General features: G+C 45.0%; 1 protein-coding gene across 2 annotated transcripts in view; it reads right to left on the minus strand.

Annotated features, from left to right (window-relative positions):
* The window catches only part of RBM20 (RNA binding motif protein 20), a 56,406-nt gene that overhangs the window by 18,353 nt on the left and 10,565 nt on the right, over window positions 1–27,488 (minus strand). The window contains exons 5-8 of one of the 2 annotated variants that reach the window (XM_023511677.1): window positions 20,719–20,859; window positions 17,680–17,811; window positions 9,120–9,199; window positions 6,429–7,098 (exon numbers count right to left, since the gene is read on the minus strand). In XM_023511677.1, the coding sequence (XP_023367445.1) occupies window positions 6,429–7,098; window positions 9,120–9,199; window positions 17,680–17,811; window positions 20,719–20,859 (1,023 nt within the window). Of the gene's footprint in view, window positions 1–6,428; window positions 7,099–9,119; window positions 9,200–17,679; window positions 17,812–20,718; window positions 20,974–27,488 lie in introns of those variants that run through there. The other variant, XM_023511678.1, reaches the window with a different exon arrangement.

The following is a 27,488-nucleotide window of genomic DNA, read 5'->3' on the forward strand; positions in this document are numbered from 1 at the left end:
CAACAGACTCATCTTGGCCACAAAAGCAAAACAAAACAAAACAAATCACCGAGGCCACGCAATCATCCAGGAAGAAAGCTGTCACCAATTAGTGTCTTCTCACCTTCTATCACCCTATCTCTGCCCTAGAGCCCAGGCTAGCACTCCCTTCCCTCCCTCCTTCCTTCCAGTCTCTCCCACCAAAGAAAGCTCCATTAGACTGTGCATGTCTGTGAAACTGAACAACCAGAAGCAGGTGTTTGGTTTGGAAATTAGTGCCTCCGACCAGCCTTTCACACAGCGGTCAGGAGAGCTTGGGCCAAATTTGACCTGCTGCCTCCTTTTATACAGCCAGTGAGCCAAGAATGGATTTTTACCATTTTAAACAGTTACATTGTAAGTGATTTCAGAAGTGCCAACATAAAATTCTCAGTTTTGCCTCCCAGCCCACATAGGCTAAAATAATATTTACTATCTAGTCCTTTGCAGAAAAAGTTTGCCAATCCCACTTCAGAAGTTTCTAGGGTACATTCTCCCAGGACTTAACCTTTGACCACCCAATCAATGACTACTCCTAGGCTTCCTTGGGGGTAAGCTGCATTTCTCAACGTATTTGCCTGAGGTTGGGTCAAATTTGATTCTAATTTCTTACAACCAGACACACCCCCTTAGTTGACAAGGAGCCAGCTGGAGCAGAAGCTCTGGGTTGACTGGTTTTACCAGTTGTTACTGGACAGGGACAGATAGTTCATATCCTCATATTCTTTCTTTTCCCGGTGTTTGGTGTGGAAGATTCCACCAAAAGTTTTGCTCAAGTCTTCTGAGCTAACCTCAGTGGAGAGTAGCTATAAATACCTTTTTAGCTATTATAGCTTCTGTCAACAGATGACCACTTTTCTTTATTTTTATCTCCCTGAATCAATTATCCATGGCTCTCCCTTGTCAAAATAAATAATCCTTACCCTTCCCAAGTATTTCTTGCACTTAGTCTACTCCTAAACCAACATAGTAAAGGAACCACCTCCAGTTCAAGCTGGGAGAGGCAGGGACATCTGGGCTGGAAGCCTCCCACCAGACTGACCCCTGCTCTTCCTCCCTGCAGGCAAAGGAACGGGGGAAATGCCTTTCAGAGCTTTCTTTGCCCTGGCATCACTTCCAGATGACAGGAGCATCCTATCGGGAACAGGCCAATGCAGCCAGCTTCCCACACCAGCCCACAGACTGACAGACTGACATGCTAGATCCCCACTGCTGCCAGCAGGGCTCTTCTGCCACAGGGCCCAGGCTGCTGCTAATCCACGTCTAAACTGGTCTCTCACTTCTGCTCTGTACTCCTCCCCAAAATCTATTCTCCCCAAGGCAATCAAGAATGATCAAAATGCAAAAATTATCACATCCTTACTTTCTTGTTAAAATATTTCATTTTCTTCCCCCTGCACTGAAGATAAAGACAAACACCTTTCACCTGCCTAATGCCCCTGCATGATGATGTCCCTGTGGGCAACTCACTCCCCTCTCCCGTTACTCTGACCCTAACTCTCTCTGCTCTAGCAACACTGGAGCACTGGAGCCACACACAGGCCCTCACACATTCCACTGCCCCTGTCTGCTCGCCTTCCTTTTCACTCAGTAAATGTACTCACCACTCTCGCAAATCTCAATAGTCACATCCTAACCCAGAGAAGCCTTGGATTCATTACAGGCACTCATAGCACTGTATCCCTCCAGCTCCGTAGCACTCAGCACCCATACTCTTCACCTGAGGAATCATTGCATCAGCTTGTCCCTCCACTAGACCAGGAGCTCTAGGAGGCCACAGTCGTCTCAATGTCACTCACAACTGTACCCCCGACACTAGGTGCTCATGGATACTGGTCGATAAAATAATGGAATTGGTAGAAGCAGGGAGGGGGAGGGTGGTTGGTGAGTAACAAGTTCGCACCTGCCTTCCCGCACATTGAAGGAGCTTGCGCTCATCTTGTGGGCCACGGAGCTGCATCTGGCCCATAGATTGATCCTGAACTTTGGCCTTGCTCTAAGAAAAGGAAGACCTTGACAGCAAGGGCAGGAATTCCACATGGCAGCTGTAAAATGGAGCTGAGCAGTGGCTGGGGACAGGCACCACCTCCTTGGTCTGCCAGGGTTTGTTCTACTTACTGGTTCCACTTGTTACCTGCCCGGCCAGCTTCCCTTCCCCAGGTATCTGGGTCTATAACTTTGGCCCCCCCTTCAGTAAGATGGAGGTCTGTTTCTTTCCCATGTTTTCCTTATTCATGATTTGCTTTCCTTCCTTCTTCTCATAGCCCTGTGGTCAGGACGAGGTCTCACGTACAGGCTTGGCCACCATGACCACTCAGTAGACATACACTGGCTTCTCCACTACGGGTTTATAATGAGCACAAGCTCATTAAAGCGCTCCAACAGCCTTGTGATCACACCCATTTCATAAACAAAAAATTGAGGCAGAGAAGAACAGGGTGTGACCTGGTTCTCAGAAGCCAGGCCTTGTCCACAGGAGCCTGGGTTCAGTCATTCATTCCTTCAACAGATACTTATGAAACATCCACACTGTGCCAAGTCCTCCTCTAGGGACCAAGGACAGAGCAGTGATCACAACAGACAAAACTTCCTGCCACATGAGGGGGTTAGGAGAGTGGGCAAGGGAGAGAAGTGGGCTGGGGTATTGAGATCAAATGCAGTGCCAAGGATAAATCTCAGGGGACTGAAGCGTGAGCAGGTGAGGGCACCGCAGGAAGGGAGTGCGTGTAGCTGGGAGGTGCCTGGTGTATGAGAATAGCAAGGACCTGTCCTCAGCCCTGCTGCCTTTTCCCCAAGTTCAGTTGCTGCCTGTTATCTGACTGTGGGGACAGCCCAATGGATTTTTCTGGAGTTTGTAACACAAAGTTTAAGAACAGTATGAAAAACTTTGGAAGGGTTGAAACAGCCCATCTGTGCAGAGGACATGACTCAAAGGTTGATGTGAGTAAAAAGAAAAACTCCATCGTAATGATGTCGAGTAAAATACTCCATCGTAACTGCGGGGTCTCCAAAACCATAAGAAAACAGTCATGGAGCCTGTTTCTCGGAAATTTAATGGAGTACACAGAAGAGAAAGGTTTTACTCCTCTGTTTATCCTAACCTTTAACTTTAACAACAGAAGTCAGATAAAGTATAGTTCTTTTAGGTCTTCAGAGAGAAATAGCCTGAGGCTAGCTTAAGATGGTTGTCTCACTTTCCCGGACTTTCTTTGTTTAGGCTAACCTTATGATGGCTATCTCACTTTCCCGGACTTACTTCCTTTTCTATAGTTTAAGATAAGAAATGAGGATGTTAGGATTATTGATCAATGTGGTGTATGTGATTAGCTCCCAATAAAGGGGAGTAGAAAATAAAGACATTTTGCTACATGCCAAAAATAAAAATAAAAAATGACATGAAGGCTATGTTAACCAGTTTGATGTGTTTCGGATTGTATGTGAAAACACCACACTGTACCCCAGAAGTGCATTAATGTACATAGTTACCATTCAATAAAAAAAAAAAAAGAAAAAGAAAAAGAAAAACTTTGTTCTACTATTTTTTTTTTTTTTTTTGAGACAGAGCCTCAAGCTGTCCCCCTGGGCAGAGTGCAGTGGCATTACAGCTCACAGCAACCTCCAACTCCTGGGCTCAAGCGAGTCTCCTGCCTCCGCCTCCCAAGTAGCTGGGACCACAGGTGCCCGCCACAACACCCGGCTATTTTTTGGTTGCAGCCATCATTGTTGTTTTGGCGGGTCTGGGCTGGGGATTCGAACCCGCCACCTTTGGTGTACGTGGCTGGCGCCTTAGCCGGTTGAGCTATAGGTGCAGAGCCACTTTGTTCTACTATTATTCCAATACATAGAGTTGGCCTGCCTGGCTCTAAACCCACAGAAACACTCTGTGGGGACCCCAGCAAGTCCCCACTGTCTGTACTTTAAAGCCATAAGAGGCAAAACCAACTGAAGGGACAGAATCGAGGGGACCCATGGATGGGACTTTCTGGGAATCTTTTTCCATCGGGGCTCTTAGGATGACCCATAGTGTGTGTCATCTTACATGTGCAATGTTATACTAATGATAGAAGGGTGGGTAATGCAGTAGGGGAAATGAAGTTAAAGAGTTTCAGAAGTGTAGGCAGGTTGAGAGAGGGCAGTCTCACCCTCAGCCTTGAGGGACAGAGGGCAGCAGCACATACAAGGCTCAGCTTGAGCCCCTGCCAGTTCTCTGTCCTTCTGTGCCCTTCCTTGAGGAACCATCACTGGCACCTCAGACACCTCCAAGGAAATAATACACTTTTCTAAAAAAAAATGCCCATGGGTTCACCAGGTCCCCAGATCCAGTTTAAGTCCTCAGGAAGTCAAGTCCTTATATGCCCCGCCCCACCCATGTCCCTATCTCATCTCTCTCCTTCACTCCCCATTCCCCCCCCTACACCACTAGGGGACAATCCTGGCAGACTTTGTAATGGACAAGAGATTACTGAGTGCCCTTTTGAAGGAAAGCTGAGCACCTGTCTAGCATATCCTTCCAGGGTATCTGACTCTTTAGGGGCACACATCTTTCCTTATCCAGAACTGAGCCATTTTACACCTCTATAAGTTGCAGAAAATTGATCAAGGTAATACGAATGATTCTTCATAGAGACACAAATAAATTTCATCTACTAGAGACACAACTGATTCCCTGCCCACCTCAGAAGGGGCCCTTTTTATATCTCTCAGCAAATTTACTCAGCACTCTCGATTGCCTTTATAAGGGCTGTTGTAATATGAAAAATAGAGATATACATGGCTGGACTCTTTCTGGACAGCCCTGGTTTATGTTCGCTGGTCTTTACATTCTCCTTTGAGCCGATTTTTACATCTTATGATTCTCTCATTGATTCATGAGTGGAATAAAAGCTTTGACATGTATTCATTATATATTGCAGCAGAGTCACACTTTTGCTATTTTTAAAACATTAGTCTTTAATATGTCCCAAAGGAGAAGCCACATAGAGTACTTCCAGGTTTTTCAAAACAGTCTTTCTTTTTCACTTTCACCCTTACTGCTGCTTCTACCAAGAATTACAAACTGCTTGTTTCCCACTTTCTATACCCAGCTCAAATGTCAACTCTTCCAACGCAGCTTTCCTCTCACTGTGCAGAGTTAATAACTGCTCACAGAGCAGCTCACCCTCTGTAATTTCCCATTGTGTTTATGGGCCTGCTTCCACCATTAGTCCTTATTCTTTGCCATAACATGGACCACTTCCTATTCACCTTTGAACCTCTATGCCCATCACCCCACCTGGCAAAGTGTCACTCCACCCATGCATGTAGGAATGAATGCTCAAGTAGTAGCCAAAAGAGTGACTCTTCATTGCTCATGGAGTTGAGAATTGGGCTTCTTATTTAGACATAATAATTGTCACCAACTCTTGGATCAGGAGGCCTAGAAGATATACATGTAGGATTTTAAAAATTACATTCTTTATGCAGACCCCTAAAGCTTTACTATTATATCTCTACTAAAATGCAGGAAGCTCTGGCAAGAAGGAATTGTAAAACAAGTCCACCTTGTGAACCCTGTGTGAACTGAAGTGATGCAGCAGGTCTTAAGTCTTTCAGATGCTCATGTGGCAATTTGGCAACAAAAATGCCAACTGCCAGGTGCCTTTGTTAAAGCAGAGGTGAGACACTGTGGACAGTGCCTAGACCAGTGTTTTTCAACCAGTGTGCCACAGCACTTCAATTAAATTATTATTTTCAAGAAAGTTCAAAGTACATTAACTACATTCTTTTCTTTTTTTCACTTTTTTTTTTTGATCAACATAATTTAAATGTGCTCTGGAAGTTTAACTATAGGTTATGTGTGCTATGAGATAAGAAAAGTTGAAAAACACTGCTCCAGAGAACAACCCAAGCCCTGGGCAACCAATATAATTTAGTGAGTGGTTGGTGCTCCTTCACGGCCTCTCATGGGAGCTCCAGGGTTGATGGATGCTGTTGGCAGGAGAGAGGATGGAGTGGACCACAGATCTAATCTCCCTTGCCAGAATCTGTGCAAACACCCAGGGCCATTCGCCCATGGACAACAAGGTCTACAGAAGGCCATTCCGTGACGTGCTTCTCTAACTTCTAGTGAGTACAAGAAGGTGTCATGGAATTTGGAGGGAGCCAGAATGCCTAGGTATAATTCTGTCTCTGCCATTTCCTGATTGTGTGCCCTTGGACAAATAATGTTCAATTCTCTGTGCCTCAGTTTCCTCATAGAGTTGCTGAAAGGATTAAAAGACTTAATTGAAATAAAGTGTCTAGTATAGTGCCTGGCACATAGTAAACAGTGAATAAATGTTCCTTCATTCAGTAAATGTTTATCATCATTGCATTCTTATCCTCCTTTGGGACCTGCCTCACCTTACCTGGGGAAGAGATTGCATCATTACCTCATTCTCTGCCATTTTTCTTTCTTTTCTATCATCAGCTCCTTCTTGGTCTCTATCAGGCCTCTTGGTTTTATTTTTCTCACTCTGCTTGGACTTGGCGCCCTCAGGGGCCCTAGTGACCTTTGGCCCCAGCCCTTCTTCCTTGCCTGAGTCATCGGGATGGGGGTGTCTGCTTTCCCGCAGCTTGCCCTCATCTTTCCTTCTGGACCTGCCGGGGGCGTCCTGCTGCTGCTTCAGGTGCTTGTCCGACTTGGCTTTGAGTTCTTTCCGGTAGTAGCTGTCTTCTCGGCTTTTGTAGATGGACGCAGAGTGCAGCGTGTTGGGGGACCCAGACCTTGGGTACCTTTCTCGGTGGCTCCTCCCTCCTTCCAGCCGCTCCTCCATCTCTGCCTTGTCCAGTTGCCGGGCATGGTGTTTGCGGTCGTGCGCCCAGGGCTCCATTCGGTCCCTCTTGTCCTCCCCGTTCTCCCTCCAGGGGGCCGGGTCTCGCTCCTCCTCCCTCCTGGGGTAGGGCGAGTGCTCCCACGAGTCCCGGCCGTTGCCCCAGTCGGCCCGGGAGGGGCCCGGAGGACTGTGGGAAGAGCTGCAGGAGGTGAAGCTCGGGGTGTGGGATCGTGGGGAGAGGGACCGGCTCACGGGGCTGCGGGACCGTGGCCTTTCTGGGCCATATCTGTGGGAGGGGCAAGGGGCAGTGTTTAGAAGTTACAGCCACCCACCCCACCCTAACCCAGATGCTGGTGCACAGTCTCTCCTGCACACATTCTGTGAGTGCAACTGTGTGCATGCTTAACTCACAATCGTCCAGAACCACAGAGGTGGCCCCAGGAGGCAGCTCTGTCCAACCTCCTGGCTTCTACGAGGAGCATTTTCCCCTAAGTGTCTTACTGGTGGCCCTCTGCCCCTTTACTAATTCTGCTCCTGGGAACCAGGAAGAGTAGCTGGATGGCTTTGGGTCAGCTCAGTCTTTCTTCCTCTTGGAAAGGGAGCTGTGGCCAGGGACAGGTCCCTGACCTCCTCTGTGTGGGGTGGGGACTGGGGGGCAAGATTGCCCTGGGCCAGCTTTGAGGGTGAGGCTGCCTCTCCCAGGGGTACAATCAGTGGGCCTCTTGGCTGGGAGACTTGAAGCCTCCTCCAGCTGGCCTCTCAGAATCGGGTCACCTCTTAGCCTCCACTTTCCTCATTTACTTTTAATCTCAATTTGTTCAGCTTCTGGGCAGAGAAGAACACCAATTATCGGGGGTGGGGCTGGGGTGGGGGGGGTTGTTATGCTCAGAGATTCCAATAACAAAGAATTAGGAAGGCATTTTAGAGTTGGAAGAGACCCTAGGACTCTACTCATGTCTGAAATAAAGAAATGGAGACCCAGAAAGGTCCCTGATGAAACTAAGATTCAGAGTGAGACCTCCTAATTTCTCCCACTCTGATGCACAACTGCAGGTGGCACGTGTGGCTTTACTTACATCTTCACAAGGCCCAAATAACCTCAGTTTTTAAAGAAGACAGATAAGCTTGAACAGTTACGTACACGATAGACACATGTACACTCAGAAGGCTGTTTGGTTATCTAGCAGGTCAACTGAATCTTACACCTGACATTCTAAAAAATGAGCATTTTCCACTTGGCTCCCAAATATAGGAAAGTCACGCAGCCCTCACTGACCAGGGACACCTCATGTGTCTCACTAGGGCTGCCTTCTCTGCAGCAAGATTACAGCGCCCCCTGAGGCAGCCCTGGGTAAGCACCTCAGGGTGTGTGGCCAGGTCCCCCCCACCACCCCACCCCCCACCAGCTCCTGCTGCTTCCACCAGTTCTCCACAGGATGGATCTTTGCCGGGACATGACAGGGGTCAACTTGGAGCCCCAAACTGGCCTGGTCACAAATTTCAGTTGAAGAAACGTGTCAAAAAACTGAATATAGGCTCGGCGCCTATAGCTCAACCGGCTAAGGCACCAGCCACGTACACCTAAGGTGGCGGGTTCAAATCCCTAGCCCGACCCGCCAAACAACAATGACGGCTGCAACCAAAAAAAAAATAGCCGGGCGTTGTGGCGGGCGCCTGTGGTCCCAGCTACTTGGGAGGCTGAGGCAGGAGACTCGCTTGAGCCCAGGAGTTGGAGGTTGCTGTGAGCTGTAATGCCACGACACTCTACCCAGGGGGACAGCTTGAGGCTCTGTCTCAAAAAAAAAAAAAAAAAACTGAATATATTCAATGTTCAGAGTGACCATTTAAGTAACTGGGCTTTTGCAGGGGGGTTATCTTATGTTATTTCTCCTACAACTATATTCAGTTCATAACAAATCAACAGGTGGCAGAACAGAGCCGCACTTGTGTATGTGTGTACACGTACACACACAACACACACACACACACACACTCTCTCCCACATTTTGAGGCTGTTTTTGTAGCGCAGAGACATGCCCTAAAGAGCCAAATACTAACAGACCCTTTCCCATATTCCTTGCCAGCAAAGCAGCTGAGGGGAAGCCCAGCATCTTGAATTTTCCTACGGTTAACCCAAGTAGCACTTCTGGACTGGATTGGTGCTTTTCATGGGGAACATGGAAAGGTTGGGCCCAGAAAGGCAGAAGGATGGGGCAGGAGCAAGGGCAGGACACGGTGTGAGAGTGAGAAACAGGAGTGGTTCTAACTGCTCAGAAGCTTCCCTGAGACTTAGGGCCCAGACCTCACCTCTCTGCTTCCCGGAACATGTCCCTCTCCCTCTGGGAATGGATGTCCTGGATGATAGCAGCCACGGTCTTCCCAGGTTTCTAGCAAAGTCAGAGAGATGACCATCAGAGAGAGCAGGTCAGAGCTGGCCGTGCACATCAGAGGGAAGCAGCTCGGGTGTTTTACTGCCCTGTCCACCATAAGGAAAAGGTCTCTTTTACGGGGAAGGAAAACATGTAATCCGAGGGCTGGGAAGTGTGAATATAAAGCTCGATGGGGTAGGGCTGAGCAGTCTAGAGAGCGCCGAGCAGTCCAAGGAGCTGGGAAAGGAAGGAGCCTGGGGTTCATGTCCATGTGCTGATTTATAATACCCAATTTCCACCTTCATCTGAATAAAAAACGTTTAAACATGAAAACAGGGAAGGAAGGAATTGTAAAATAGGAGAGATTTGAAGGTCACCTTTTATATGTATGTGTGGAAACTGAGACCCAGAGAGGTGGAGGCAGTGTCTCTGTCCTGCACAGCTCCAGGGTAACCAGCCACATCGTGTTCCATGCAAATGATGACCCCTGGAGTTGTGCTGGATTAAGGGACATATTCAAGGTCATGGGGTTAGATAAAAGAATCAGAATGAGGCAACAGGCATTTTAAGTCAAGTTCCTTCCCATCCCTACGCCTCCTTCAACATCTTACTCCAGTGTGTTTTCCATAGGTGTCAGCTGATGCTCACAGTAAACCTGTGAGCTGGGCAACACAGGCTGGGAGTCCTGTTTCACAGCTGAGAATGGTGGGCACCCAAAGGCTCTGCCCTGACCAGAGATCATTCCAAAGGGCAGGACAAACCCCAGTCCCCAAATCCTTTCCTAAACCCAGAATTGACACAAAATAACAAAAAAAGAGTCAATAATAAATGACAGGACAAACCCCAGTCCCCAAATCCCAACCAAAGTCCTTTCCTAAACCCAGAATTGGCACAAAATAATAACAAAAAAAGAGTAAAAAATAAATGATTAAGAAATTCATGAACACAAAGGCAAGACAGGGTTATCTTCCAAAAGACTATGCAGAATTCATCCATTGAATAAACGTGTATTGAACAGGGTGAATTTTATGGTATGTAAATTATATTTCTATAAAGCTGATTTTTTTTTTTTTTAGAGACAGAGTTTTACTTTGTCACCCTCAGTAGAGTGCTGTGGTGTCACAGCTCACAGGAACCTCCAGCTCTTGGGGCTTAGGTGATTCTCTTGTCTTAGCCTCCCGAGTAGCTGGGACTACAGGCACCCACTACAATGCCCGTCTATTTTTTCGTTGTAGTTTGGCTGGGGCTGGGTTTGAACCTGCTATCCTTGGTATATGGGGCCAGCACCCTACTCAATGAGCCACAGGCACTGCCCTGATTTTTTTTACAAAAACAAATTAAAAAACCCTTGGTCTAGAATGTCAACTCTTTTTTTTTTTTTTTTTTTTTTTTTGAGACAGAGCCTCAAGCTATCCCCCTGGGTAGAGTGCTATGGCATCACAGCTCACAGAAACCTCCAACTTCTGGGCTCAAGTGATTCTCTTGCCTCAGCCTCCCAAGTAGCTGGGACCACAGGTGCCCACCACAATGCCCGGCTATTTTTTGGTTGCAGCCATCATTGCTGTTTTGGCAGGCCTGGGCTGGATTCAAACCTGCCATCTTAGGTGTACGTGGCTGGCGCCTTAGCCACTTGAGCCACAGGCGCTGAGCCTAGAATGTCAACTCCTGATAGTGTTTTATTCAGAAATTGAATCAACCTCTCTTTTATCCTTATTTTTTTCCCCATGTCATTTATAAAGAATCATGAAATCTTAAGAGCCACACAAACATTAGGTTTCACCATATATCTCATTTTACAGATGGGATCCACCTGGGACTGGAGAAGTCTGAGTGCTTGGAGCAGCCTGGCTGCTTATCTGTTACTGTTGAGTTCAGGGTTGTCCTAGGAAGAGCCTGGAGTAAAGGCAAGAATGGAGGAGGAGCTGCCTGAGGCTGCAGGGTGCAAGGTCAGGGTTAGGACACAGATATAGAATGTTTGAATCAGCTAGAGATGCAAAAGGCAAGAAAGCCAGAGAGGAGGCAATGACTCCTTCCACTGTGCTCAGGAGGTCAAGAAGTTAGACAATCCCCAGTTCAAGAAACAGCCCAGGAACTTAGTACTGGGGAGCACATCCAGTACTAAAAAAGCACCTTGGGACTTTGGAAAATGGCCCTAATGTCAAACTGGAGCTGTAGAAGTGACCCAGTGACCCTATAAAAGTGACATACAAGTAACCAGATCATCCAAGTGCTAGTGGCAGCTAGCACTTCCATGGCTTGCACTGGACCACAAGCAGAGGCCCAAGGTTGAGCTGAGGACATTGGCCAGGCAGAGAAGACTGGTGCTGCCTAAGATGTCTCCTTCCACCCCACCCCACTCCAAACCAGCAGGCTTTCAGCTGAGGCTGTTCATCACTTAATCAGGGTAGAAGAAGGCAGCTTATTTGGAGGTGAGTAGACATAACGCAGTGAGGGGACCCCAGGTTTTTGATCTGCATACAGCTGGGACAGGTGCTCCTTAATCCCTATTCTAAGATGAATGGTGGGAGGGATGAAGAGATATAACTGCAGAAAATGAATATAACAGTTTGTGAATATTATACCAGGCTAGTGGTCACAGCATTGTGACCCTTCTGAGGACCAGAGGGTCAGTCCTGCTGTTTTAAGTGGTAATTGCTGATTAGTTTGGTGCTCTCTGGACCAACTTCCAGCTACCATCTGAGACTGAAGCATAAGCGGACAAAGATTTTCAAATAACAGAATTGATTTCTCAAAGCCCTAAAAAAATCCTCTCAACTTTCCTCTTGGACCATGGTTAAAGGTATAAAAGAGGCAGGTGAAATAAAGCTGTAATCATCTCAGAAGAATGGAAATGGGAGAGAAGAGTAGGTCTATGATAAAATTTGGGGTACCTTTTTATTGTAGAAAATTCCAAACACACACAAAAGTAGAGAATGATATGTTAAACCCCCAAGAATCCATTATCCATCTTCAACAATTCTCATGAGTCTTGTTGCATCTGTACTCCTCACTCCCTTTCCCTCCTCCCCCCCAGATTATTTTGAAGTCCCAGATGTCATATCTTTTCATCCATTCTATGATGACATTGATGTAGCTCAACAACCCCACAAGGGACCATCCACAATGGTCACAGTCAACATGTGAGACAAGGGTGAGATTCCAAGCCCTGCACAGCCCTAAGAAAGTGCTGCATGCTGAGAGGGATGCAGCACGGCTTGGGATCTCAACCCAGGAAGAGCAGCAGCCCCAGCTCTGCCCCCAGCTGGTGGGTCACCCAGGTCAGGGCTTGTTGCCTGTGGGAGACTCACTTTTTCAACCTATAAAGGTGTCTTAATGAGCCCCATCTGGCATCCACCGGCAGCCTCAGGGCATGGCAGGCTTCCCTGATAAAAGTCACAGTGTGCTTGGCCAACACAAAGGGAGCAGCTAGAGAGTCTCATGCCCTTTGATGGCTCCACAGCTATTTTACATCCCTCAAGAGTCCTGGGAAAAAGGTGAAACCTTCCAGATGAGCTCAGAATCCATCAGAGTCAGATCCTATCAAAGCAGCCCTGAGTGTTCTCAACATTACTGAGCTTTCCAGCCTCCACATCCGATCTCACCCAACCCCTTCTGCCTAGAGACCTTCTCTCTGTGAGGCTAATTCTCCTTTTCTTCACTCCCCTGCCCAGGAAACTCTCCCCGTTTTTACATTCCCAAGTTACACTGCCTTTTGCCACTGAACTTTTAGTAGCTCCCTTACTTATGCACTCATGTTTAAATCTTGTATGATTTTGCACAAGAATAGCTTGTTTCCCAGGTAGAGAGTAAACTCTTCCCAAGTAAGGACTGTGTCTCGTATGTGTGCTAAATGTTAGTACCACATCTTCTAAAGAGAAGACCCTCTGTCACCTATTCACCCATTTAATCTTCCCATCTGAGAGCATCAGGGACCACACACAGGACTGTTTCTTAGGGCCAGAGGCCCTCTCTGCAGCTAAGAAACACACAAGACCAGTAGCTCTGAAATCAGGCCCTCTGCCCCTAGAACTACCGGGGAACTTCAATCCTACCCCAAACCTCCTGAATGAGAATCTCCGAGTAAGAGGATCCCAAACCTTGACAATTCTCTGGTGACTAGGAATCGATGTAAAGGTGTGTGGGACACTTTTTGGATCCGAGACACAACTACAAGAGGGACTCTACCTAACAAATTCAAATATTGTGACCTGGTTGTTTATACCCTCACATTAACTTGAAATTAAAAATAATAATAAAATTATTCCAATTCCCTTCTACTTACATACTGCATACATACTGCAAGTACAGTATAATTCTGTAATTTTTGGAGAAGTTTCTATGGAAAGACCCAGAAAAGATTTCAAGCCTCTTGTCCAGGTCTGCAAGAAGAATAACACACATGTTTTGTTGTCCCTTCCGACTTTCTCTTTCCCTCTCATTCTGCATATTTATCAAGCATCTACTACATGAAAGGCTGTGCCCTAAATACCTTGATGAATAGAACCCCTGCCACAAAAAGTGTGTGGGAAGACACGGTATGTACATGAGGAAATATTCAAAAGAAGAGATGAAAAATGCCTTAAAATCTCTATTTTCTTTCCCTGCACTTTGCCTGGTGATCACAAGATAAAGGTAGAAGAGAAAGAGCAATTAAATTTTTCCCCACCGTTAGGACCCAGCATGGTGGGCCCTTTGGCTCAGACACACACACACACACACACACACACACACACACACACACGGACACAGTATTTACCATTGACCTCCCCATGGCCAAGCTCCCTCCTTCCAGTAGCAGCTGCTCCTCCCCCATCTTGCTCCAGAGGTGTGGGTGGGTCTCTACCCTGGCTCTGAGGAAGTGGCAGATGATACGGCCCCAGCCAACCACAGCACAGCCCACGCCAGGCCACAGAGATTGGCTCAGGGACATGTGCATGGGCTAAGTTAGTCCAATTTGCAGGAGCTTCTAGGAAAAGCTCTAGTTCTCTCTTGTTGAATGAAATGGAAGGATAAAAAGGAAGAGTTTGTAAAGTTACTGTAGCCATCATGCCACCTAGAGGAGAGAGCCTGGGGCTGCTAAGGCCCGCCCCAAAGAGCCCCCAACAAACAAAGCCAAGAGGGGAGAAGACAGTGGTGAGAAACCAAGTCCTCATGATACCACCTGGGCCTCAGATCCATCCACACCTGTAACCAGAGCTACTCTGGGACTTTTCATTTACAGGAGCAGATAAATTCCTTTTTGTACTTAAGCCAATACGCTTAATTGAGATGAGTTTCTGTTACTTGCAGAGACCGCTGATTCATATCAACATAGGGACCACAAAGCACATGTTACTATGTAGTGGCAACGTGCATTAAGATGCTTTCACATATGTTATTCCATGAGACCTTCACAAGGACCCTAAGAGGCAGCACAATGCCATAGGGAGCAGAAATCCCTTACTAAAATCAGAAAACAATGTGTTCTAGACACTTCCTATTCAAAGTGTGCTCTGAGGACCAGCAGCATCAGCTCCTGGTGCCTGTTAGAAATGCAGAATCCCAGCACTGCCCCAGGCTTATGAATTAGAAGCTGTATTTCAACAAGACCCCCCAAGTAACTTGTGGGCATATGGAAGCTGGAGAAACTCACTTAGACTCCTACTTCTGCTGCTTCCTGACTGGGGAAGCAAGTTGCCTGATTTCCTTCTGTTTTTCATGTGGACAGTGGAGATCACAATAACACACCGTGACACAAAGGTAAGGAAAAACCAAAACAGTCCCAGGTTTTAATCATGTTTCTTTCAGTAACTAAATATGATCATGGACAAGTTACTGATGAACTTCTGTTAGCCTCAGTTCCCTCATCTGTAAAATTGGGGTAATAATACCTGTGCGACAGGACTGATGTCAGGATTAAAGTAGATAATGGATGTAAAGTGCTTTGTACATTACTCGCCGCAGAGTACCAGGGCTCAATTAAAGGTACATATTATTGTTATGATTGTCGTACTCGTGTAATTACTGCTATTATCCACTCTCCACACCTCACAGGGCAGGGTGATTATGAGACTCAAAAGACAGTGCATGAAAAAACACTTAAAACCAAAGAACTCAGGGTATCGTTCTTCCCTGATCTGGAAGCTGGAGTTCACAGGGGTTAAGCAACGTGTCTCAGCTCACCGAGGCAGGAAGGGGCAGAGCCTAGGTTGGCATCACCACCCTCCAGTCAGACCTAGGTCATGTGACGATTGTTGATGGTTCTATGTTACATGTTCTTCGTCCCACCAAACCACGATCCTCATAAGCTTGCTCCCTCTGTGCCCATGGCACCCAGCCCAGTTCCACCCACAGTGCGCAGTCAGTGAACATTTGCTGAATGCAAACTTGACTATCTGACCTCTTTAATCTGTAGTTTTTCCACTGCTCCAAACTATCTACCTCGGTAAAGCATTACCGTGCCTTGATCCTAGAAGAAGCTGATTATTGCTGTTTATTCTAATTAAAAACGTATCACATTGTTTCATTTAGAGACCACTCCAGCTCCACTGGAAACTTGAGGCATAAACTCCATTCTAGCTCCCATGGGAGAATCCAGGAGAACAGGAATTTTGGCTAGGTACAGAATGCGGTAGGAGCTTTTATTCATCTGTGAGAGGCAATATGCTTTCATTAGGGAAGAAAAAAACAAGCCAGGTTCTGCCTGAAGCAGAACTGTTGGCAAAGAAACTTCAGAGGCAATAATGCAAGCAAAGCAGAATCAGGTCTTTGGCAACTGGTTGACATAGGACCGATCTGCACATGCAGACTTGTCAGAATACTAGTCCTAGCTGGAAACAACCACTGAGACTTTGTCTTCTGACTCCAACCTTGAAGGCAGATTAAAGGCTATGAGTCTTAAACAAAATGGACCCTAAGTACATATGGAATGAACTGAGGTGAACTGGAAAAAATCTCTGTTAAATAGGACAGTAGAAAGCACAAAATAAGAGGGTAGATTTCAACACAATTATAGCACTAATTACGCTAAATCCAAATGGCCTAAGTGTTCCAGTTAAGAGAACTCCTACAAACCAATGAGAAGACATGATGCAAAAGAAAAGCCTGGGAAAATGATTTGAAAAGAAACTTCCCATCAAAGATCTAGACAAACAGCCAATAAATATATGAGAAAGCAATCAACATTGGTGAGGCATCAGGAAAATAAAAAATAAGACCATGATAAACCATTGTAGTGCTCTCCACAGACAGGCAAGTCTTAAAATGTCAGATAAGAAAGTGTTAGCAAGAATCTGGGCCACTGAAAACTCTCATACACTACTAGTAGTAGTATAAATTTGGGACAACTAATATGAGAAAGAGCTTGCTACCACCTAGTAAAGTCGAGGGTAAGTATGCCTTGTGACTCAGCAATTCCAGTCTTCATTATTTACGTACCTCCAGTTATGTGCCCATGTGCACGGGTAGCAGGATAACATGTCTGAAAAGGTTCACATTAGCATTGTCCCTAATATCCTAACACTGGAAGCATCCAACTGCCCAGCAACAATAGAATGGAAAAATAAATTGCACAGCCATAAACCAGAAATTTATGTCATAGAACAATGAAAATAAATAGACACACCCAACAGCATGGATGACATGATGTTGAATAAAAGAAGATCTATAAGAATGATTCTATACATACAAAGCTTAAAAACAGGCAAAACTATAGTTTTTAGGGAAGGCACATACAGGGGGTAGCACTACAAGGAAAAGCTGAGAAATGATTATGCTCCTGAACAAGAGCGTGGAGAGGGAGAAGCTGAGCACGAGCAGGGACTCACAGGGGCTTCTGCTGTCTGTATTCTAGTTCTTGACTTTGGTGGCGGTTGCATGGTATTTATAAGACCTCACCTATCATGACTTTTTAAATTTTACAGTTTGTAATTGTACGCTTTTCTGTATGCATAATATACTTCACGATTTAAAAGAAAGCAAAGCAAAGAAAGAAATGTAGAGCAGCTAAAACAAAAACAAAGTTGGGTTTAGAATTATCTAATTTTATTCCTGAGTTCTGACAGTGGCCTGAGTTAAGTAGAAGGACTTGAATGGGACTGGCTTGAGACATAATAACGGAGAGAGGAGAGAACAAGAGATAAATCAGGGTGACAAAGGATGAAAAACTTACTGAAGGCCTGCACAGGTCGAAAGTTGTAGTCAAGGGTTTATGCCTGCAATTGCCACTACCAAAAAGTAACCACCTTCCCCCTTCTGAATTCCTCCTTCAAAAGTCTTCCTCAGCTGCCAGGCAGTGTCAAGCATCCCTCTGAATGTTGTGTTTACCTCCATGAGCATTTTTCTTGCCATGTTGTAATGACTTGCCATCACTAATGACGTGATATCCTGAAAGGCAGGGAGGGATTTCTAAATCTCTTCCTGTTCTCTCCTTCCCACCAGCACTTAGGTCATTGCCTGACAAGTAAGAAAGACTCTGCTGATGCTTGTTGAATGGCTGAGTGGAGGAGAGAAGGCTTTACCTTCAGCTGCAATTCCTTGTATCTCTTGGACATCCGAATGAGCAACTTCTCACCATTAATCACAGCAGATTTCTCTTGATAATACTGGACCATGGCCTGGGCAGCTTCTGTGTAAGCCATCTCTAAAAAGGCCTAAGAAAGAAAGGAAGGACACATATTGGACTTGACTTTAGTGATCTTAAACAAAATTCCATGTATATGAAGTTCAAGAACAGGCAAAGCTAATAAATGATGATAGAAGTTAGAGCTGAGCTTCCCTCTGGGGTGGGGTGGGGTACTGACTGTGAAGAGGCTTGAGGAAACCTTCTGATGTTCTAGAAATGTTCTATATCTTGGCTTAGGTATTAACTATATGGGTGTATGCATATAAAAAATGAAAGGAATTGTACACTTAGGATCGGTGTACTTTATACCCCCTAGAATATATTTCCCACATCAATTAAAAGGAAATGTTCAAAGAGACATTTTTACATTCACCAAAAGAGCTCATTATAAGATGGCCCGTCTCCTGAGTCTCATGGGTACAAAACATCATTCTTAAACATCCCTCCTGGCTGTATCAGGCTATGGAAGCCACTCTGTGATAGGTCTGTGAACCCACAGTTTCCAGGGGGAGCTGATCCTAGCAAACTTGCTGTTTGGTAGTGGTGACAGCAAGAGACAGAAACACAAACCTTGGTGGTTTGAGTTCTTACTTTCCTTATAAAGAAAGAAACATATTTGAAAACTCAGGGGCTAGACCAGGCACAGTGGCTCACGTCTGTAATCCCAGCACTCTGGGAGGCCAACGCGGGTGGATTGCCTGAGCTCACCGATTCAACACCAGCCTGAGCAAGAGTGAGACTTCGTCTTTAAAAATAGCTGGGCATTGTGGCCGGTGCCTGTAGTCCCAGCTTCTCTGGAGGCTGAGACAAGAGAATCACTTCAGCCCAAGAGTTTGGAGTTGCTATGAGCTATGATGTCAGGGCACTCTACTGAGGGCGACAAAGTGAGACTCTGTTTCATAAAAACAAAAACAAAAAAACAAAAAACCTCCCCCAAAACTCAGGGGCTGGCAAACTCCTAGGCTTGAAAGAAGGCCATGTCATGAGTTAAAGTGAAGGGAACGCCCTCCCCACCCCCGTTATGGTTCCACAGTATCTTTCTTATTTATTTAACTGTTCTGACAAAACACTTGCAGAGAAATGGGCTTTTCCATTCCACCTGTGCCTACAGAGTTTCCAAATAGACTGTTTTGACGGACCTGTCAGTTTACCCCAGTAGCGGCTATGGTGAATTCATTGCTGTTACTGTTTCTTGGGTTTGTTTGGTTTGTACTCTATTAATGAGGTACTGATTCTGGCCCCTCTATGTTGAGAGGGAAAAGTGGTCTGTGCCAGGGGAGCCCTAATTTGAGCCCCCAGTTCTCCTATTTCCTTGAACTGTGTAGGCTAGACGAGCTCATTCCCCTCCTTCCTCCACCTTTACTTCTTCATTTCAGACCCTGCTTCTCTGTGTCCTGTCCCAGTCAGTGGCAGAAGTGTGGGCAACTAAGAAGTCAAGATTCTTAAAGGTTTTATTTCAAATTCTGCCACCCAGCTTTCTAAGCACCTCTTTCTCGATATAAACATTTTAGCACCTCTAGCTCTCACATGTCAAATGGGACTACTACTCATCTAGGGAATCTTTTTTTTTTTTTTGAGACAGAGCCTCAAGCTGTCCCCCTGGGTAGAGTGCTGTGGCATTACAGCTCACAGCAACCTCCCACTCCTGGGCTCAAGCGAGTCTCCTGCCTCTGCCTCCCAAGTAGCTGGGACCACAGGCGCCCGCCACAACGCCCGGCTATTTTTTGGTTGCAGCCGTCATTGTTGTTTGGCGGGTCCGGGCTGGGGATTCGAACCCACCACCTTAGGTGTACGTGGCTGGCGCCTTAGCTGGTTGAGCTATAGGCGCTGAGCCTCAGCTAGGGAATCTTACCACATTAATGTTGCAAGCTGAACTCTGAGAAGCAGGAACAGAGACTGAGCCATCTAGCCCCAGGCTGACGGAGGGAGACTACTGAGGCTCTGACATGGCTTTGAGTCTCCTTCATTAAGAAAAAATTCTTCCCATGCCTATTCCTCTGACTCATAAAGTAAAAATATTTGTTAAAATAAAAGAGAAAATATTCTTGTTTCTGACCATTGTGGGTATCAATTCCCCCTCTCTGACTTTAAAAATGAGGGCAAATATATTTAGTCTCCACCTCCTCTCTGCTGGCAGATCCAAGGGCCTCATTCACTGACACCAAGGACCAGTAAAAATACTCAGTCCCAGGTTCTTGGCTGGCTCAAAATATAGGCCACCATATATGGTAAGCTAAGAAGATAAGACCATAGCATTATTAGCTCAGGGGGTTGGCAACACAGTGAAGGACTCAAGTCTTTAGGTTTGTATTTTGGGAACCAATTAGTTTTCTTTGTTAATAAGTGCCACATTCCAAAGTACCTGCCCTCCAGTTGAGGCAATTCATAAAGACTTGTACCCATCATAAGAAGGGTAGGGTGAAAGGAGGAGAAACAAAACAGTATCACCCACAAAAACTTCTGTGCCACGCCAACAGAAGGCCAGCTATATATCACCTCTCTATGTTAAGAAATATTACATAATTCTGCCAGGTGTGGTGGCTCACACTGATAATCCTAACACTCTGGGAGGCTGAGGCAAGTGAATCCTCTGAGCACAGGGGTTTGAAACCAGCCTGACCCCGTCTCCACTAAACATAGAAAAACTAGCCAGGCGTGGTGGCAGGTACCTGTAGTCCCAGCTACATGGGAAGCTGAGGCTGGAGGATCACTGGAGCCCAAGAGTTTGAGGTAACTGTGAGCTATGATGACGCCATGGTGCTCAACCCCAGGGCGACAGAGTAAACTCTGTCTCAAAATAAATAAATAAATAAGAAGAAAGATTGGCTGTAACTGATTGAAACACACCCCCCCCCCCAAAAAAAATTACATAATTCCTTTTCACCAGTGTGTGATCACTGGTGAAACACACCGGAGTGAAAGTGCCCAAACCTACCTGATTAGTCGACTTCATGAGGATGTAATTAGTGACCTTTCCAAAGGGCAGCCCCAGGTTAATGACGTCATTCTCGGTGCAGCTGCCTTCAGGGAGATTGCAGATGTGCACCACACGGCCAGCACCTTTCCTCTGTGCAAACTTGGGGAACAAAGAGCAGTGGCTGGTCTTAGACAGTTCCCGCTTCCCCTCTATCCCAGACATTCCTAATGGCTGTCTTTCCTCAAATAATGATTGCAAAGCTGTAATTTACAATATTAATGAGGAACAGGAATTCATTCACAGACACACAAAAAAATCAACTTTATCCTGTCTCTTCACAAAAAGGATGCATAATATTTTTTAGCCTCAAACCTGTCTTATTTTCTTTTTAACATATTAATTTTTATGTTTGCTGTATGTATTTTAAACTTATTTTAATATTTTTTGTTTCAGAATATTAGGGGATACAAATGTTTTGGTTGTATGAATTGCTTTTGTACAGTTTGAGTCAAAGTTTTAAGCGTGCCCATCAACCGGATAGTGTACATTTTTTGTTTTTTTGAGACAGGATCTTGATCTGTTCCCAGGCTAGAGTGCACACAATAATACTTGTATTTTAATTTTTTTTTTTTAAAGACAGAGTCTCAGTTTGTTGGCCTCGGTAGAATGCCATGGCGTTACACAGCTCACAGCAACCTCTAACTCCTGGGCTTAAGTAATTCTCTTGCCTCAGCCTCCCGAGTAGCTGGGACTACAGGTGCCCGCCACAATTCCCAGCTATTTTTTGGTTGCAGTTTGGCCAGGGCCAGGTTTGAACCCACCACCCTCGGTATATGGGGCCGGCGCCCTACTCACTGAGCCACAGGCGCCGCCCAATACTTTCATTTTTTACTTATTTATTTTTACTGAGACAGAGTCTCACTTTGTTGCCTTCTGCAGAGTGCCATGGCATCATAGCTCACAGCAACCTCAAACTTTTGGGCTCAAGCAATTCTCTTGCCTCAGCCTCCAGAGCAGCTGGGACTACAGGTGCCCACCACAATGCCCAGCTTTTGTGTGTGTGGGTGTTTAGCAGACCCAGTCTAGATTCAAACCCACCAGCTCCAGTGCATGTGGCTGGTGCCCTAACCACTGAGCTACACATTGTGTGCACTTTTTGTTTTTTGAGACAGGGTCTTGCTGTTGCTAGGCTAGAGTGCATACAATAATATTTTTAATAAGCCATAATATGCAGGGCCACGGAGGATATGGCGAAGTAGACATATTCATATGTTTCTGGTAGGAGGTTGAATATCTACACCCTTAATAACATTAGATAATACTTAAAACATGCTTAGCCTATGATCTGCCATCTTGCCTTTAGAAATCTATACTACAGAAATAAAAACACCAATATGTAAAAACTGTGCAAGAATATTTACTGTGGCAATTTACGAGGTGGCAAAGATATTTTGGAAATAGCCTGAATAATAGGAGAATGTTTGAGTAAGTGATGGTTCAAGTATACAATGGAAAACTATGTAGCCATGGCAAGAGGAGGTAACTGTGCTGATATGGAATAGTTTTTAAGACAGATTAAGTTAAAACAGGTTGCCAAGTAAGTAGTATGCATACTATGAGGCTATTTTTGGATTAAAAAAAAAAAAAGCAAAAACATATACTAAAAGAAAAGATAGATTAAGCACATGTAAAAATTTTGGTAATTCTTGGAAGTTGGTGATAGGGATACAAGAGTACTACTTACTTGGCAACCTGTTTTTAACTTTCAACTGTTCTTTATTTTTGAAAATTTTTTGCAATAAAAAATGCTTAAAGGATATCAGCACAGACAAGAAAGGGGATGAGCAATGCTGGTTATCTCCAGAGGAGCAGAATGGGAAGGGAATATGAGATGCGCTGAATCTTTTCCATATATACCTCCTATTGCCTGACTTACAATTTTTAAAAAATTCAATCAGGAAAAAAGAACAGTTTGGGGGAATCTAAAACATAAGCACCGTCATTCACAGGAATAACCTGTGGTTTAGGGTAGTGATTTTCAAAATTTTTTTAGCTTGCAATCCTTTCTACAAATAAAGCTTGCTCCGCAGCCCAGTATATTCAACAAATAAAAGAGGAGCTATTCTGATCCAACACCCTGGCGCCACCCCCACCAGGCAGTCCCAAAGACACCTCTAAGGAATGCAATTTGGAATCAAAGCTCCGGGAGGGAGGAAGTATGTCTGGTTTGTGCAAACTTTCATCAACCTGGACTCCCCGGAGGCTCAAGAATTTCTAACTGTAGGCCAATCCAATGGGGAGGAGAAGGATACAATTTTCCAAACCTGAAACACATTCTAATAGCCTGGCCTACATTTGCATAATCACCATTTTCTATGACAAAGTGAACTTCTCCATCTAATTACATTTAATGGGGGTCCATCTGTGCTAAGGTAATAATACAGGGGGAAACTCTGAGGTCTCCTTCCATAAGAGCTAATACTTTGGGTAATTCTACCATGAAAAGCCCTCATTGCCTCATCTGGCCTGTAAACAATTTAAGCCAATAAGAGTTTCCATTTATGGTTCCGGCCTGAATTGTAGAAACCCAAGTGCCCCTTTGAGACCACCCCCTCTGTGATGTTCAGAGGTTTAGCCACATTCCCAGAGGGGAGCAGGGCGGCAGTGTGTGGCTCAGGCCGCTCCCTTCCTCTCTCTAAAGTGCAAATGAACTCTCCATAAGCTGGGAGACTTTTGAGTCTGAGCCCGGCCTGCAAGGACTGAGCCCTTCTGCAGTGATGAGAGGAGGGCTGTGGAGAGGTAGTATTTTTGCCTCTTGTTAGGGCGAGTGGTTCACATAAAGATGAACTCACACCACTGAGCTTTCAAGCAGGGCAAAGCGGCTGATTCTCTGAGTTTATCACAAGGAGGGCCGAGGCTGGGCGCTCTGTGGGTCCCCTCTTAGAGGGGCACGTTTGTGTCCCATGTGACTCTGCTGTGGTTGGTCTGGGCTAATGTGTGCTTGGATGGCAGAGCCAACACACAGACAGGTCTGGACTGATCACACTCCTGGACTGTCCAGTTGCTTATAGTGACCGAGAACGAGAATGGCGCCCCTCTCATTGTCTCCCTCAGACCACAAGGACGACTCAAGAGGCTTTTATCGGAGTGTAGCACAGCAACTATTGCTGCTGGGCAGTGGACTATGCCTCCCGAGGCAGAGACACCCTTGCAGCAACTAGAGAACAGACATATTCATGCTGTGGATGTCATCACCAAAGGCACTCAAATGAATGGGTCTCAATTAAGGGTTTCACTCAACATTTTAAAGATACATTTTTTGAACGCTTTCTTCCCTAAGATTTTTATCAGAAATAGAAGTTGGATTGCATTGATGCCCTTGTTGTCAGTATTGAGATCATCCTGAGATTTTTAGTATTCTTCCAGTTCATTTTAATTTGGAGCTTTCCAACTAGTGAACTGCAAAGGTTATAGCAGCACCAAGATACTGATCCTTCAGATTGAAGGCCAAGTGCCTCTAGGAACCATGAGCAGGTTCTTCAATTTTACCACTTTAACTTCAGTTGATCATTTTCTAAGTAAGCCATGAAATGAAAATCTTTGGGATAAGTCTGGGTTCAGGGTATGCGGTAAATCCTATCTAGTTAGGAAGAGAAATTAATTTCTATGTGTTACATTCTTTTGCCAGTATTTTATTTGATAGTTTGGTCAAGTTCTTTCGGCCATTTATCTAAAATATCTTTTTGTTGTTGTTAAACTCAATTTACGTTCAAGACCGTATCTGATTGATAAAAGGTATAGAATAAAAGGTATTATCATTCTATTTTATTCTTGAAACAGTTTATATAAACATGACTATTGTGAGCATTATGGGAGCTCTGAATGGTGAGGGAGAGAAGGATGGAAGTTAGGTCCCTGGGTGCTACATCTAGAGTGACGTTTGTATACCAGGGACATCAACAACCCCAAGTAGCATGATGCTGGACAGTAATTCCCAACCTGGGTTCTCTAATAAGCCTTTAAGGGGTCTTGGAAGGTAACAATTTCACAGGGAGGAGGGAGCTAAATGTCCTTTTGGACATTTAAAAACTCAAGTTGAGACCGTATTTTTGAGCTTCTTTATTAATATAGTAACCTGGTGTTAAATTAAACTAAATTTGGTGTGAGGATGTCTAGTGGGTAGAGTCCTTATATAATGAACTGCAACCTAACTTGGAACATAACTAACTGAAAGCCCAATTCAGAGGTGTACTTTTGTAACAAACAGCCGAGTCTCAGCCAATCACAGCAGCCAAGCTTCAAGCACTCACAGGCAGCTAACACATCAGACCCTGTTCTGTAAGGCAAACCCACCAAGGTGAACCAGGCAAGCTGTTCCTATACCTCACTTCCATTTTCTATCCTTAAATGCTGCCTACGTTGTGGAGTAGAGCTCTCTGAACTTCTTCTGGTTCTGACGGCGGCCAGATTTACAAATCATTCTTTGCTTAAGCAACTCTGTTAAATTAAACTTGTCTGAAATTTTTCTTTTAACACTGATTAGATCTTAGGTTGATCTGAAAGTCTAATTGGTGTATCTGTGTCTTTCATTGATGAAAATGGGTCACTAGTTAATTACTCATTCATACAAGCACTTTGGCAGATAAAATCTTTCCAAACATGGAATGTAGGACAGTGGTTGCTTGGGGTAGGAGGAGGAAAGAGGATTTGGGTACAAAATGCTTAGAAATTCCTAGTGGAAAGAACATCAGCCTGGAAGACAGAAGACTTGAGTTGGATCAAGTGCCAGCTCATCCACTGATTAAGTAGAAAACAGGGAGAAACTAGTTTCCCTTTCTGGGCCTTAGTTTTCCAATGTCTAGAATGAGGGAGGTGACCTATATGCCCATAATCCTTTCCAGATGTAAAATATCTAAGCTTATATGGTTCTAAATTTTAAAATTCCTCTGCTCCCAGAAGCCTTGCCAAACTAAACCCCAAGATCCAGGATAATGACAACTTTCCCTACATGTTCTCAGCGTAAACAGGAAACCCACGTTTTTTCCACTCCCTGACCCAATGAATGCAATGTTTGTCCTCCCTCTCTGTGCGATCATCTGTTTAACTGTGCATCCATTCACAAGCATGTTTCCTGTTCAGATATGCTTCTCCGTGCTGGTGGGAGTCTTGTCTTTACTGAAGATGAGCTCCTAGCACCACACACCTTATTTATGACTAATTCTACCGCCAGGGTGCCTAGTACTGTGGTGATACACAGATGAACTAAAGACACAGGGGCCTGGCGCCTGTCTGAGAGCAGACCCATATCAAGTGTGTGCTTTATGGTTTAACAGACACTGGGATCAGGGCAGTAAGAGAATGAGCTAGAGTCTGCGTCTCTGCTCCCCCAGTGACTGACTTACTGAGTTACTCCAAGCCCCAGTTTGTTTATCTGTAAAAAAGGGAGAATAAAAGTTCATTCTACCAGGCTACTGAGAAGATGAAATGCCACAATGTATCTGAAATGCCTGGGTACTGATGCCTGGCACCCAGAGGGCTCCTATAAGTAAGTGCTTATCTCCTTTCCTCTAACATGGGAATTTTTAACTGGTGTGCCATAGTATACTGGTGTGCTGTGAGAGGATCTTAGGTGTGCTCCCTCCCCCAGTTTTTAAAGATCATTAATTAAATTATTTTCAAAAGAAGTTCAAAGTACAGTAAGTATATTCTTTTTTCAATTTTTTTAATCAACATAATTTAAGTGTGCCATGGAAGTTTAACTATAGGTTCAAATGTGCCATGAGATAAAAAAGGGGGCAAGACACTGCTTTACCAGTTAAAAGATGTGCTATAATAATTCTGGATTGGGGAAAAAATATTGCTGTGATTATGTCAGAGAAAGTCCACGTTCTTAGAAAATTTATGCTGCACTAGAGATGAAAAGGTACAATGTCTCCAACATACTCTACGATGATGATTTAGAGAAAAATGCATAGCTAACTAGACAGACAGATATATAGATAGATGAGAGAGAGACAGAGAAAAGTAAGTGGGGGGAAATGTAAAGGAGTAGTGAATCCAGGCAAAAATTTATGGGAGCTCTTTCTGCAAGTTGGAAATATACTAAAAGATACCAAAAATAAATTTTACAAGATGTGCCCTGGGCAGAAGAACAGACTGAGGTGTTGACGGCCCCTCATTGCTTTGCTCCCAGGAAGGACACCAGTGACAGATGCACTTGAAATTTTCCAGCCCAAGGTCAAATCTCTAAGAGAGCTTAGGTGCTGGGGTTGCAACCAAAGCCCTAGTTACCAACCTAAAGGGGCAAGCATAATTTCTCAGCCTGGGAGGGAGGCTTTGGCCTGCTTGCAGACCAGCTCTGACCTTGATTGCCCCCATGTGGGATCAGGAGCTTGCACAGGTACGGTACATGTTCACATGCAAGGGCCATTCATTTAAAACCAGATGCTGCTTCTAATGGTTCATAGGATTGGATACCAGACCACTTAACTCGCCCGCAAATCTTTTATAGATGGATAGAAATGTAAAAGGAACAAACAGACTTGTGTATGAAGATTATTCTGAGACTTTCTGATGCCCTTTGGTGCACATAGGAACAGGCTTTGCAGGTGAGTTCAAAGAAGAAGCCCAAGTTCAAATAACTCAGAGTTGTAATAAAAATTTAGCTTGGGGCAATAGGCCCGTGGGGTTAGGGAATCTCCCAAAGCACTTCCTAGAGCTACAAAGTGTAGACTGGATCTTCGATAAACCATATCTGTGTTCCAGCCTCTCTTAGATATGACCTAATT

The sequence above is a fragment of the Otolemur garnettii genome, unplaced genomic scaffold (genome assembly GCF_000181295.1).
Source record: "Otolemur garnettii isolate 467f Iridium unplaced genomic scaffold, OtoGar3 scaffold00021, whole genome shotgun sequence".
In the NCBI taxonomy this organism is placed as follows: Eukaryota; Metazoa; Chordata; class Mammalia; order Primates; family Galagidae; genus Otolemur; species Otolemur garnettii.